Here is a 14,996-nt window from a genome sequence, read left to right as displayed (position 1 = left end):
GGCAGCTGATCCATGATTCTCTCTCATCATTGATGTTTTCTCTCTCCTCCCTTCCTCTCTGAAATCAATAAAAAAAAATTTAAAAAATAAAAATAACAAGGTTATAAAAGGGAGATTTAAAAAAAAATTTTGCCATCTGACTAGGTGGTGTGTTAAGACTTCATGTTTAAATGATAACTTTAAGAATAATAACACCTTTTGCTTGGAGTATCCCGCCATCCAGAAAAATGGCGGCTTCCCTCCATTGCACAGGTGTACATAGCGTTCATTGTTAGACTGTAAACTCCTCTAGGGCAGGGGCTGTCCGTTTCGTCTTGGTACTTCGGGCAGCACCGAGTTCAAGCACCGTGCGCGGGAAGGTGCTGTGGGCCGGAATGGGAGGGAGGAGCCCCTGCCACCTTTAAGATGGGGCGCGGCTCACTTCTCAGGCGCTCAAAACTGCAAAGAACTCACGACCCAAGTGGGTCGACTTCTTTCTTGGGTTGAACCAGACCGTGCCAGGTCCTCCGCACCAGCCAGCCTTCCTCTCCTGAACACAGCGCGCCAGCGCCCTGAGCTTTTCTCTCACGTCAGGGCAGCGGGTCCTGGGGAAGTCTGAAGAGGGAAGATTCTAGAGAAAATGCAGTGGAAGTCTCGGGGGGGGGGGGGGGGTGTCTATGTCACCGCGTAGCCCTGTTTTTACTAAAGAAGGCGTAACAGACCCGCTGTCGCTGCCAGCCAGCTCTCCAGCTAACGAAAGACTGATTTTAGCTTTTCTCCATTTTGGATGTCCCTATTGCTCATCTGATTCTAGTCCTTAGAATCTAATAAAGTTGCTGTGAATATCCAGTGCTGTACATAACGACAGTTTTGTAAAAATGTGATGAAATAACCTCAAATATGTTGTGTTTTGTATGCAGAGCCACTAGTATTGTTACCCCAGCCAGCTTTTTATTCAAAATAAAAAAAAAATAACAGAATTATTTGTATATTGAGTGCATATCTTAGCAGGTTTGCCTGAGTTGTAGGGAAGCTCAGAAGCCTCCCTCGGCCTGACAGCAGCAGGAGAAGCTGTGCCCAGGAGAGAAGTGGCCATTGCCAACTACCTCGGGAGTCCATCAGCCTCCGCTTTATTCCACTAAACACATGAGGGGAAGTAATCAACAGCATCAATAACATGAGACCACACATTGTCCACATCAGGTGAACTGCACCTGGTGGTTACGGAAAACCAAGTACCGAATGCAGTAATTGCACAACAATAAACATGAACTCAGACCAGCACTCCTGCTGACAACCAGAAAAGCCAGACAAACACCAGCCAGGGTAAATACAATGAAAAAACACACCCAACGGTATCATAGGACTGCTGAAAATCAGAGGCAAAAGGTTCTGAGCAGTGAAAGAAGAGACAGGTCACCTTAAAAGGAGGGTAGACGACTTTGAGCGGGTTTATTGATGGGAACGGTGGAAGTGAGCTGGCGCTGGGAGGCCCCATCCCAGTGCTGCCCCGAGCACTGCTCACTGAAAGCAGCCCTTCCGCTGCACTGGGCTCTGGTGGCCCAGGAGGCAGCAGCCGTCGGAAACAGCAGCCTCCGTGTGGTACTAGCTGCCCGATCACGGAGTCAGGAGTCGGAAAACCAGCTCTGGGAGGAGGATTGGTCCCCGGGTCATTCTCGGGGAACCACTGGAGAATCGGTGCCTCCACGGCCACACGGAGACTTGGTGGGTTAGAGGTTCTGAGCCCAGGGTGGGTCGTGTTGAACCTGAAATTGATTTCTGCCTGAGCATTTATGGCCCTTGTATTACCTCTGTTTTCCCTTGTGGTGAGGTTCGGTCCTGTTTTCCTCTCCTGATCCCCAGTGGGGGGCACACAGTGCATACTGCACTGCATAGCTGCAGCGGGTGAGCCCTGGGGCTGCGCCCACATCCTCTGTGGAAGGCTTGTTTCACAGATAATGCCGGCCCCCACCTGCACCATCCACGCACTGACTCCACGTGGGCAGCCGAAGGGGCAGCTGGCAGAAACGCCCCCTGCCTCTCGCCGTGCCCTGTGGCCGGGTCCAGTGTTGGACGGCGTCTGCACCCGAGCATGTGTCTTTCTCGTATCCCATGAACTTGCTTGGTTGTGAGATGGCAGTCGTGTTGGGGAGTCACCTTTCCTCGGGGTGACTCCAAAACAGTGGGGGTGGGAAATGATGGGTGAACATGGTCTCTGGGAGGGAGGGTTTTGAGGGGTGTTGCACATGGAGGATCCCCGTGGGACTGCACCCAGGTGCCCGCAGCGGGGCCTCCTGTTACCTACGTTGTGTTGGCTCTCCCTGTCCTGTCTCCCATCCCCACCCCAACACCCGTGCTGAAGCCAGTCTGGTCTCAGGCTCTGCTGTGATGGGAACCCAAATAACAGGTGCAAAAACCCCAAATGAAATATTATCAAACTGAACTTACATCACAACCAAAGTGAGTTACTCTAGGAATAAACCTATAGTTAAAAATACTGTAATGGACACATGTGTTATTGAAAAATTTGTCAAGAGAGTAGACCTCATGTTGTACTCTTACCACAGTAAAAAAAAAGAAAAGAAAGAAGGTTACAGCCGGCCAGTGTGGCTCAATGGTTGAGGGTCGACCCAGGAACCAAGAAGTCACCAGATCGATTCCCAGTTGGGGCACGTGCCCGGGTTGCAGGCTCAGTCCCCAGTAGGGGGTGTGCAGGAGGCAGCCAATCAATGATGTTTCTCTCTCATCAATGTTTCTCTCTCTCTATCCCTGTCCTCTTTCTAAAAATCAATAAAGGAAAAAAAATTGTTTAAAAAGTTGCAGGGCATTAATCCCATTGGTGTTCGTGCCCACTGATCTGTCCCCCTGTCTGTCCATCCATCCATCCACCCACTCACTCTAGACTTTTCCCTCAGCTTATTTCTAGTAAATGACAATAATGGGTTTTATCGTAGTGAGGACGGGAGCTTCACTATCAGATATGTTTCTGTTGTATGATTTTTTAAAATAAGTAACATTTTAATATTTATAATGTCATGATATTTCTATTTTTAAATGAAAGCATGTCCCATGATCAGCTAATATGCTTTGCTTTTCTTGCCTCTGAACCCTCACATGTGCCTCAAAACTCAGCCCCCAAGTCACTTTCATCTCCCATGGTCTCCCATGAGTCCCGCCGGTTCCCACTGAGTCAACTCTGCTGATGTCTTAGGCAGCGGCCAGCGCTATCGTTAGAACAACAGGGCGCATCTCCAGGCAGTCCTAACCACACCACTGCCACCAGCCTTGGATGCCCGAGGCAAAGAGGTGCATGCTGGGAGGACAGAGATGGAGCCTAGGACCCAAGGGCAGAAGTGGGTCTCAGGAACCATCAGGAATCAGATGGTTCTCTCATTTCTGCCATCTTTGTAAAACGCAAGCCTCGGGGCAGCGGTCTTGTCCCATGTTTCTGTCCTGCACCCCCAGTGGGGGGCACACAGTAGGCCCTGGGTAAATGTGTTGAACGAGTGAAAGGGGGGCATTGCTGCCTCAGATGTCCTCCTCCCTGCAGGCCGCCAAGAGAGTGAGCAGCTGCTCCCAGTTCTCTTTCCAAATTCCTGGGCCGGAGAAGCTGATGGGGCAGCTGGGCGCCACCAGCAGGTGCAGCGCGGGTCTCATCCACTGCAGGCAGGTCCCACAGAGAGACACCTGTGGAGGCTGCGGTGGGGTGGGGAACCCCACTGGGGCCCCTGCACCGCCCGGATTTCCCACTGTGGGGGAGCAGGGGGGAGGGGACTTCTCACGCAGACAGGAGCCAGGGTGTCCCGCTGGGAGCCGAGCGAGGCGAGAGTTTGTGGTGACCATTTATGATAAAAGAGGTTGAAAATGAACCAAGGACTTACATTCACGGCAACATCGGACTGATCTGGTCTCTTGCAAGTGACTCGGACCTCAGTGACCTTCAAGCACAGCCCCCATCTGGACATTAACAAGACATTGCCCCTCGGGCAGCAGGACGGAGCCTCCTGGGGCCAGGAAGCTCCCAGACCACCCAGTGGGAACAAGATGCTAATGACCCACGCTCTGCCCAGCTAGGCCGCAATCTGCCGCCTGGGCGCCAATTAGAGCCCGCAGCCCACGGCCGGCTGGTGGGAGCTCGGCCTGCAGAGCAGGGAGGGAGGAGTCTTCTGTTCCCCGCCTGTCCTAGGCGTGTCCTGGGCAGCGACCTACAGGAGCGGGAGCTTGTTGGGCCCACCCAGTGGGCGCCCAGCGCATCTCAATGAGACAGGAGCTGAGCCCATGTCCAGTCAACACCAGCGGAGGGGCCAGGATGCGGGGCCTGGGGAAGCGGGAGACGAGCTCGTGGGTGCCGTCCCACAGCTCGCCCACACCTGCTGGGGGTGCCACGCCGCCCTCACGAGTGGCCCTAGTCCAGGCACTTGGGTCCTGGCCCTTCTGCTGATGGACAGGGCAGTTCTAGACACGCGCAGCTGCTCCCCAAGACTCGCTAGGACCCTGTACAGGCCAGACTTCAGGTCCCACTGGAGCGGCTCCGCCGGGGCCTGCAGAGCCCACAGCGCCCAGGAGTGGCCACGGAGGACAGCCAGCCACACCTTAGGCTGAGCTCCTCGTCCTGTTCATGGCCCCGCCCACTCACCACTGGCAGCCTCCGGCAGGTTGTTTAACTCCCCATCCCCACTTCCTCGTTTAAGGATAAAACCAGCGGCTGGGGTCGCGGTGAGAATGAGGCAGGGCCTGTGGGCGGCCCCATCCTCGGCCTCTCGCTCATTTCACCCCACAGGCTTGCTCGGTGCTGCCAGGAGGCAAGGACTTGGTCTCATTTTACAAGGCCCGAGAGGTTAAGTGACTTGCCCGAGGTCACACAGCCTCATGGGACCCAGGCTGCTTCTTCCACAGCCCTGCTCTTGGCCGGCCTCACTGCCTCAGAGTGCTGCCCCGGGGGTGCAGGGGTGGGACTGCTCTGGGGGGGAGCCAACGGTGTGGGCCACCCGAGAGCAGGTGGTAAAGTAAGCATCAACGTGGTAACTGAAGAAATGACTGCTTGCCCTGGAGGGGATGGCTCAATGGCTAGAGCACCGGCCTGTGGACTGAAGGGTCCTGGGTTTGATTCCCAGTCAAGGGCACATACCTCGGTTGCAGGTTTGATCCCCAGCTCTGGTCTGGGCATGTGCAGGAGGCAACCAATGGATGTGTCTCTCACATCAATGTTTCTCTCCCTCTGTCTGTCTCCCTCCCACTCTCTAAAAATCAATGTAAAAAAACCATATATCCTATCTAATAAAAGAGAAACATGGCAATTAGCATACGACCGCTACCCTTCCCATTGGCTAATCAGGGCGATATGCAAATTAACTGCCAGCCAAGATGGTGGCCAGCAGCCAGGCAGCTTGAAACTAACATGAGGCTTGCTTGCTTCAGTGACCGAGGAAACCAACGTTCCCCGCCTGCCTTGCCGGCCTCTGAGCTGCAACTCTAAGCAACTATATTACAAATATAGAAGCTAAACAAAACCCCAGAAACCTGCTTTAGTCGCCAGGCTTCAGCCAGCAGGATTGCAACATTGTTTCAAATACAGAAGGTAAACAAAGGCCAGAAATCTGCTTTCAGCAGCCGAGGCCTAAGAGCTGGAGCCTCAGAGCTAAAGGTGGCCCAGAATAAAAAAAAAAGAAAAAAAGGAGCGGTTGGGAGCTTCCATCACCCGCCAGCCTGAAAACAGCCCTCAGCCCCTCACCCAGACTAGCCAGGCACCCCAGTGGGGACCCCCACCCTGAAGGGTGTGTGACCAGCTGCAAACAGCCATCATCCCCTCATCCAGGCTGGCCAGGCACCCCAGTGGGGAGCCCCACCCTGATCCAGGACACCCTTCAGGGCAAACCAGCCGGCCCCCACACGTGCACCAGGCCTCTATCCTATATAGTAAAAGGGTAATATGCCTCCCAGCACCAGGATCAGCGTGACAGGGGCAGCACCCAAACCCCCTGATCGCCCTGCGGCTCTGTGTGTGACAGGGGGCGGGGCCACAACCTCCCTATCCGCCCTGCTATGTTCATGACAGGGGAAGGTGCCCCAACCCCCTGATCAGCCCTGCTCTGTGCCTGATAGGGGGGAGCTCCCCAACCCCCTGATCGCCCTGCGGCTCTGTGTGTGACAGGCTGCGGTGCCCCAACCCCCTGATCCGCCCTGCTCTGTGTGTGACAGGGTGCGGCGCCCCAACGCTCCCCCCCACGGGCCCTGCTCTGTGTGTGACGGGGTAGAGCCATAACCTCCCCATCAGCCCTGCCCTGAGTGTGACAGTGGCGGTGCCCCAACCCCCTGATCCGCCCTGCTCTGTGTGTGACGGGGGCGGTGCCCCAACTCCCCTATCGGCCCTACTCTGTGAGTGACAGGGGGGAGCTCCCCAACCCCCTGATTGGCCCTGCTCTGTGTGTGACAAGGGGGAGCTCCCCAACCCCCTGATGGGCCCTGCTCTGTGCATGACAGGGGGAAGCGCCCCAACCCCCTGATCGGCCCTGCTCTGTGCATGACAGGGTACGGAGCCCCAACCCCCCTGATGGGCCCTGCTCTGTGCGTGACAGGGGGAAGCGCCCCAACCCCCTGATTGGCCCTGCTCTGTGCGTGACAGGGGGTGGCACTGCAACCTGCCCATCGACCCTGCCTTGAGTGTGACAGGGGGCAGTGCCCGAACCCCCCAATCAGTCCTACCCTGAGCGTGACTGAGGGTGGCATCGCAACCTCCCGATCCGCCCTGCTCTTTGCATGACAGGGGCGGCGCCCCAACTCCCCAATCGGCCCTGCTCTGAGCCTGACCAGGGGCTGCTTCTAGGGATTGGGCCTGCCCTCTGCCACCCGGGAGCAGGCCTAAACCAGCAGGTCGTTATCTCCCGAGGGGTCCCAGACTGCGAGAGGGCACAGGCCGGGCTGAGGGACCCCCCCTGCCCCCGAGTGCACAAATTTTTGTGCACCGGGCCTCTAGTATATATATAATCTCTTCAGGTGAGGATTAACAAAACCAAACAAAAAAATGTCTGCTTTCTGACAACTGCTCTTTGGCTGAGTGTTTACATCCAAATGGTGTTTCCTGACAGTTCCAGTACAGTGAGATCTCCTCTGGTGTCCGAAATGGCAAGCGAGGGGGAGGGGGGGAGGGAGGTGACCCCAGAGGGGGAGGGGAGGGGCAGTGCAGAGAGAGTGAGCCCTCATTCCGGAGCCCTGCCCACAGCACTGCCCTGAGAGGGCGGTTTGGTGTCTGCATTATTGAGAGCTCCTTGTGAGCCAGGCCCAGGGCCCACTCACTGACCCCCAGCATGAGGGGCAGGCTCCTTAGTGCCCCATCTGGTTCAGAGAGAGGCTGGGGTCAGTGACGCCCCTCCCCATGCACGGGCATTGGGGCTGAGCCACAGCACACTGGGCCCTGACCCTCCACGCTGCCTCACGCCTCCCTGAGCCTGCCACCCTGTGCTCCCCGACCCGAAGCATGGCCACCTCAGGACATCGAGGCAAGGTGGCTCCGGCACTGGCACCGGCGCCCTTTATTGCCTGGCTGGGGGGGTGGGGGTGTGGAGGGCAGGGCGCTCCCAGCTCTGCTGGCCTCAGGGGACTCTCTGGGGCAGGGGGTGGGTGATCCCGCTCTCGATGTACTCAAAGACGGTGTAGGGGTCCTGGTCCCCATTGAGGGTGATGGCCTGCTTGTAGAACTCCTCCAGCTCTGCCGAGTTCCTGTAGAACAGGTCCATCTTGAACTTGACTTGCTCTTCGGTATCCTTGGGGTTCTGCCGGAGACGGGCCTGGACCTCCATGGTCGGAGGCGGCTTGTATATGAGGTGGTACCTGCGAGAGCAGGGGAGCAGTGACCACGGTCCGCCCGGGCAACAGTGGAGGAGGGGCCTCTGTCCGACTGGGGCCGGGCTGGCCGCCGCCACCGCCGCCGCCACCAGGCATTTACTGCCACCGGCTTTGTGCGCAGCCTCGGCTGGCATGGGAGCCACAGACCCGAAACCTGGTCCCGGCCCAGGGCAGAGGGACGCCAACACCGGGACGGAATGGAACAGATGAGGTCCAAACCCGTCTTCCTTTCACTGCCTCCCTTCTCTCTCCCAAACATTGTTTATCCAGCATCTGCCCTGGCCTGTCACTGCTACTGACAACAGACAGATGCTACGCTGACGGAGCGCACAGTGAGAAGGGGGAGGGACATTGTGACCGCAGATGGGAGCGGAGATGGGGGAGACCCCCACTGCTGGGGGAGACCCCAGGCCACGTGAAGGCCATCGCACATGACATGGGTCACCAAAGGACTGTCCCCCCCGCAGCCAGGAGGGGCGCACAGATCAGACCTGTAGTTTAGGAAAATCCTGGTATTTCTTTCCTGGCCCTCCTCACGCCACTCCTGGAGGGGTCCCGCGCCCGCCGGGCTGCGCACAAAGCCGGGCAGTAAATGTCTGGGGGTTGTGGGGGTGGTGGTGACCAGCTTGGCCCACAGTCGGACAGAGGCCCCTTCTCCCCTGCCACGTTGCCAAGAAACATGCTCCTAGTTACCGAGAAACATGCTCCTGGTTACCAAGAAACATGGTCTTGGTTACCAAGAAACGTGGTCCTGGTTGCCAAGAAACGTGGCCCTGGTTGCCAAGAAACGTGGCTTACCCCGGAGGATGGAGGCTTTACCCCTGTGTGACTGCAGGGCCTTGACATTGCATTCAACATGAACACAGGGACTGGACTGGGTCAGACTGCAGAGTAAAACTCAGAATCACCCCCGTAACCACGGGAAGGCTCAGAGGTGAACCGGTTCCCACGGGGGGTCACGGGGGCGCAGTGTCGCTGTGAGAGCAAAGGCCAGTGACAGGCACAGGGGAGACCTGCCCGGGGCCACGGGGCCCACGTTGGGGTCGCAGCTGCCGCCCGGGACAGCCGGGCGAACATCACCCGGACTGCCGAGCGCCTCGGACATTCGTTTCCTGGTTTCTCTTCCAGGAGAAGAGGGTGACCAGAGGCTGCCCCGACGAGCTGGTGGGAATAACCCGTTTCTAGAGGCTTCTGTCGGCAGTCACCGTGTCGCCCTGGATTTCCCGCCGGGCATCGGTCAGCCAGGCGGAGAGAGGAGGTCCCCGGGGGGCCTGGCACCAACCTTTCTCCGGTGACGGGATCGGTTCTCCTCAGGGTCAGCCGCTCGATGACCGAGTCCAGTGGCACGTTCAGGAAGAAGACCCTGCGGACAGCCCGGGCCCCGTCACAGCCCGACCCAGCCACCCCAGGCCCTCCCTCTGGCGTCCAAACGCCGTGGCGTGCTCTTCTTCTTGTTAAATGTGTTCTTATTGGTTTCAGAGAGGAAGGGGCAGAGAGAGAGAAGCATCAGTGATGAGAGAGAATCATGGGTCAGCTGCCCCCTGCACGCCCCCCACTGGGGATCGAGCCGCCACCCGGGCAAGTGCCCTTGACCGGGAATCGATCCGTGACCACCTGGTTCACGGGCCGACGCTCAGCCACTGAGCCACACTGACCCGGCAAACATCTTGGTGTGCTCTTAAAACATCTTGCCATGTGGACTATTCCATGGCTCACCTACTATGTCTCTCATGCAAACATACATTTAGTGAGTGCCTGCTGTGTGCCAGGCACTGTAGTGAGCCCCTCGCATGGAACCGAGACCAGCCATGTGGTCGTCAGCATTGCCATCCAGGCTGGACCACTGGTTTGAGCAGCTTCCATGGGGGACCACATCGGGGACAAGGAACACTCCCCGGGCACCCGGAGCCCGTTCGTTTCATTTCAGGGGAACTCGGGGAGGAGTGCCCTGAGTGCGAGAACAACGCACACAAACGAGGCCCCGCCCTCGCGCTCAGCGGGAGCCTCCTCCAGCTCCCGTCGCCCCAGAAGCATCAAACGGGCCGCTGGCTGCCGAGAGGCCACGTGTTGCTGGGTCCAATTGGACACTGGTCCCCACGGGCCGTGGCCCAGCCTCCCGGGCCCAGGTGCCACCTGCTGGGCCCAGAGCAACGTCTGGCCGCAGTGTCCGGCAGCCAGCAAGCGCGCGGGATGCACTGGGAAGAATGGGCGAGTGGCGTGGCGTGCAGTTCGGGCCCCTCCGAACTCCACCTGCTGCCTGCTCTGTCTCAGCCCAAACCCAGTCGCTGGCAGCGGGAGAACTCTGCTGACAGGCTGGGCCCGGCCGTTGGGCACTGAGCTGGCTGCCTCCCTCCCTCCCTCCCAGGAACCTCCGGCAGCAGAAGCCCTGGGGCCCGCACCCGGCCCACTGTGCTGGTTCGGCAGGTGTTGGGGGGCCTAGTTCTCCCTCAGCGACTGGCACCAGGCACCCCTGCAGGTCCCCCGGCCCCGGGAAGTTAGACACAGATGGTTGCCTAAATGTGTTTTCGGGGGGGCGGGGGGATGGGTTCATGCCTCTCATCAGATTCTCGAAGGTGACAGCTCTCAGGAGTGGTTCTGAGTCACGTCTGTGAGGAGGCGCAGGTGGGGCTGCCCCGATGCTGCCGCTGTCCTAGCTCACAAGTGCCACCCTGATGCTCACTCGTCCCCGCGACTTATCGGAGTTAACTCACCCCAGATGTGGCCCATGAGTGCTGGCTCCTCCTGGCCAAGGAATCGGGGCCAGGTGCAGGCTGAGCCAAGCTGGGTCTATAGGAGGCCGCCCCCTGTCCCCCCGGGACCCTCCCCCTGCACCCCCACAAGCCAGGAAGAACGGAGCCTCATTCTTGCTGGGGCTGCTAGGCCGATGCGTGGGAGCCGGGGTTGCCTGCACCCAAAGCGCCTACCTGAGGATGAAGCCCACCCGAGAGAGCAGACAGCTGCCAAGAAAGCAGAGCGAGGCTGAGAGACACTGTGTGGGGCCTGGATCAAGCTGTGCCTGAAGCCAACACACCCCTCAGTGTTCCCCCGACATGAACACACAAATCTCCTCTTTTGCTTACACTGACGGGAGCTGGGTTTCTGCGTTGTTAGATGGACACTAGTCTCTCTGGTGCCAGTCACTCTGGGAAACGTGGGAGCTTTCGAAGAACGCGAGTCCCGGGCCCGGCTCTCTTCCAGGCCAGCGGCTCCCCCGCCTCTCTGCTCCCTCTCGCTGTGCCAGGCTGTTTGCTGAGGTTTGCTCTGCCCAGTGGCCGGGAAGCCCCTCACGGGGACCCTGTGGAAGCTGCAGCCGCGGCCAGGCCATCCACAGAGAACAGAGCGGGTGCCATGGGGGCATGCGGGCGCCCCGGAAACCCACTCCTTCCCAGCACGGCCTCAATGATGTCATTCACAACGCGCTGTAAAATAACAGCCACCAAATCTGACCAGCGAGACGGGGGCGCGTCTGAATGCGGGAGCAGAGGCGTTCCCACGCTTTCATCCCTTACCCTGCAAACGTGGCCCGCATCGCACCCCTGGAACGCGCAAGGCCGAGCAGCAGCACCCCGCGGCCGGCGCCCCAGCCCAGCAGGGAGGAAGCCAGTTTCCAACCCCGTAATGGATGCTGCTCCATGAACACGCCTGGGGGAAGGATTCCTAACCCAGCGCATCAAGCCCCCTCCCCCAACCCCCGTGAGTCAAGGGAAAGGCTGGGGACAGGGCGGGATCAGAAGGCGGAAGACACCAACTTGGTTCTGGAGACGCCGGGACGGCCTCGCTGGGGAGGAGCTGGGCCCCACGCAGCGACCTCTGATTAGGCAGGCGGGGTGCACGGTGCACAGGGAGCTGGGCCCAGGGCGGTGCGGAGCCCCTGCAGCTCCACGCAGACACGCTGCCCCGCCGGCCCCACCCGCCCCAACAAAGGTGGCAGCACAATGCAATGGAGGAAACGTGCGGGGGTTTTCACCCAAAAGTGTAATAATGCAAATAATGAGATGATAACCTTGACCCATACCTCACACCATATACAAATTTACATCAAAGTGAATCGGTGCCCTAAACATCACACTAATAAACTTCTATTAGAAAACCTTTGTGGCCTTGGGTTAAAGGCTTCGTAGATATGAAGCCAAAATCGTGACCCATAAAAATTTTTGACAAAATTCCATTTCATTAAAAGTCCATTAAAAGCTTCTGCTCTTCACAAGACAGTAAGACATGAAAGCCAGGCCACAGGTCGGGAGGGAACAGTTACAAAACACATCCCTGAAAAGGGAGTTGTCTCCAGTTTGAAAACGGAAGGGCAGCCATTCGCCCTCATTTTACACCTGAGACCGTGCCTCCACCCTCACGGGGCAGCGGCTGTGTCCTGTCCTCCCCTACCCCCGCTTTTTAAAAGGCCCCCCCAAAAATGGACCCCCCCCCCCCGGCCAGTTTGTCTAAAACTGTGCGTAGCTGATAGCAGCAAGTCTCCGCTGGCTGTGTGCAGCCTCCGGGGCAGGCGGACACACGTGACTGTGCTCCCTGCACATTAGCGAGCCCGCCTGGCCATTCGCCACGCACCGAGCAAACACAGCCGCCTGGTCTACGGGGGTGACCGGGGGCTCAGACTCCTGCGTAAGCCGTCTCCGTGGAAAGTCGTCTTAAAGTTGCTGCCTCCTTCCCCCCTAGGAAGAAAGAGAACCCTGCCTGCCACTCAGACACTCGCAGGCACCCGGACCCGGACCCCGCGTGAGAGGGTGACCCGCCTCCAGCCTCGCCAGGGACTCTGTTAGCTCCGTGACAACTGCAGTTCGGCAACCAGCCGTCGTCCGCCAGCTAGAAGCGGCTGTGATGGTGCATGTGATGTGTGCCCTTGACTGGGCCACAGGCTTCCCAGATCTGTGGTCAAACATGATCTGGGCGTGTCTGTGTTTCGGGATGAGATTAACATGTAAACCAGGAGCCGGAACGAAGCAGATTGCCCTCCCCAGCGTGGGTGGGCCTCGCCCAATCAGTCGGAGGCCTGAGTGCGAGAGCTTTTCCTCCTGGTTGCCTTCGAGCTGGGACATTGGTTTTGTCCTGCCTTAGACTCACAGGCCTCAGGCTCTCCCTGGGTGTCAGCCTGCCAGCCCCGGACACAACCACACCGGCTCTCCTGCCGCCAGGCACTCGCGCAAGCACGCACGCATGTCATCCTGCTTAACCTTTGTGAGACGCACGTGGCCCAGGCCCTGGGGCCACGCCACTTCAAGGATGGGAATCTGAGCCCCGGAGGTGACGGTCCTCGGGCTGGGCTCCAGGCCTTCCTGTGGGGAAACGGATCCGCTTCGCTCCCTGCAGTGGTCCCAGCAGCTCCGGAGAGCGAGTGGGGTGGGGTGGGAGGGCTGGCGCCCCGTATGCACCCCCATCCTCGAGGCTCGCTGGACCCACTCAGACCAGAGTCGCCACCCCACCCTGACCTCCATCACTGCAGATGCACCCGGCGCCCGGGCTGGGACCCCTCCCTGTTCACGTCTCTGGGGACACCACGCAGCTGCCTCTCCGGGTTCAAGGTAAATGACACGGATTCCAAAAGAGCCTTCATCCCCACGGCCGCCGTTGCCCTGCGAGGGAGCCGCCACGAGCTGGCCAAAGCCGCGCGGTAATTCCGCCAGCACTGTGTTCAGTCCTCGCGCAAATACCGCAGCGGCACCGGCGAAGGGTTTCATTCTGATTTCGAGCGGCCAAGCGGGTGCCGCCAGAGCTCTGGGTTAAGGAGAGAACAGACGCAGGCGAGGGGCAGTGCTGCTCCCCGACGAAGCGCCCGCCGGGCCTGTCGCTGCCCAGGCGTCGGGGAGCGGTCACTCCCCTTCCACAGACGGGAGGGCGAAGGCCCGTCCGCCTCCAACCTCAGGATCCGCTCCCCCTCGGAAAACCGAGTCTGATTCGGTACGGATGACCGGCGGCATTAGTTAAGGGGGCCAAGTCCGTTAAGAGGACCCCCGATATGCTGACCGTGTCTCCGGGAATCTGGGAAAGTTCACCATCAAGTGTGTAAATATTCTAAAAAAGGGTCCTGAATATTTTATGAATATTTGTCATAAAACAGAAATAATAACCACTGTGCAGAGCTATTAGAATTAATATTTATGCTGCCCGCCATGAAATATTCATGGGGACGGAGAGAGGGGGGCCGTAAGACAGGAATTAATTTACACCGGGCTCGGTTTACCCGCTGGCTTGATGTTTAAAGACGGTTGACAAGCCTCCGCATGAATCCGCCAGTCACTTCCCGCCACGGGTGGGGCGGAGCGGGGACGGGTCCGGGCTGCTGACAGCTCGCAGATTGAGTTTCTGACAGCCCTTAAAACCCTAAACGGCCCCCACCTTTCTTCCCTTCTTCCATGGCCCCGGGCGCTCTGTTCTGCCACCGTTCAGCCCGGCTCCCCCTCCGTCTGCGGAAATTAAGGAATTAATGAGCGCGGGCGCCTTACGCCGGGGCCTGTGAATGTTTACAGGCGATTAAATTATAATGCGGGCGGCTGTATAATTCATGAACCAATTAAAGGAAGTGTTCGTTGATTTGATGGGATGAGGACGAACAAAATGCATTTAACTAATGGGAGCCGCGGGCGGCGGCCGGCCTCGCTCTCGGATGACGGGCTAATTGCGCCCTTTACGGGGCTGTCACCGATAGCCATGCATATTTCATTGTCCTCAAAGACCTCGGCCGCGTGCCTGTGAAAGGCTGTAATACGGAGAGGCCGGGCCAAACGTGGCTGTAGTTACCATGGCCGCTGTGGCCGCGTGGCTGGGAGGCTGAGCGGCGTCGGGTGTCCCGGCCATTAGGTGATTAAACCGGCTCCGTGTCCACAGGCGTTTGTTTTACCAACGATCCCGGGTGGTGCTTCGGGGAGGTGGGAGGGGATGCGAAGCCCACCACGGGTCCAGATGCAGGAGCCTGGAGTCGTCCCAGGCCCGACTCTCCCTCTGAACGAGTGAGCGTCAGTAACAGACTCGGGCCCAAGTGCGAAGCTCTGCCCGCGCCCCTTGGTGTGCGTGGAAGGGGGTCAGAGAAGACGAGCCGCCCATGGAGATCGCCCTGGAGCGCGGGAGACGGAGCGGCTCCCACGAGGCTGTGGGGACGGCCCACTCCCAGCAGAGCCTCGAGGCCTCTGGCTCAGCGGGATGGCACCTCGGTAGCAACAATCCCG

The 14,996-nt window shown here is 58.8% G+C and overlaps 1 protein-coding gene across 1 annotated transcript in view; it reads right to left on the bottom strand.

Annotated features, from left to right (window-relative positions):
- Positions 1 to 7,480: 7,480 nt before the first annotated feature.
- AK8 (adenylate kinase 8) overlaps positions 7,481 to 14,996 on the bottom strand; it is a 63,171-nt gene continuing 55,655 nt past the window's right edge. Inside the window, exons 12-13 of the mRNA XM_036329258.1 lie at positions 9,104 to 9,184; positions 7,481 to 7,806 (exon numbers count right to left, since the gene is read on the bottom strand). Of these exons, the coding sequence (XP_036185151.1) occupies positions 7,569 to 7,806; positions 9,104 to 9,184 (319 nt within the window). The 3' untranslated portion in view covers positions 7,481 to 7,568. The remainder of the gene's footprint in view (positions 7,807 to 9,103; positions 9,185 to 14,996) is intronic.

Source organism: Myotis myotis, unplaced genomic scaffold (genome assembly GCF_014108235.1).
Source record: "Myotis myotis isolate mMyoMyo1 unplaced genomic scaffold, mMyoMyo1.p scaffold_m19_p_12, whole genome shotgun sequence".
NCBI classification, from domain to species: domain Eukaryota; kingdom Metazoa; phylum Chordata; class Mammalia; order Chiroptera; family Vespertilionidae; genus Myotis; species Myotis myotis.
The sequence above is the reverse complement of the archived record's forward strand: the minus strand, read 5'-3'. Positions and strand labels throughout refer to the sequence as shown.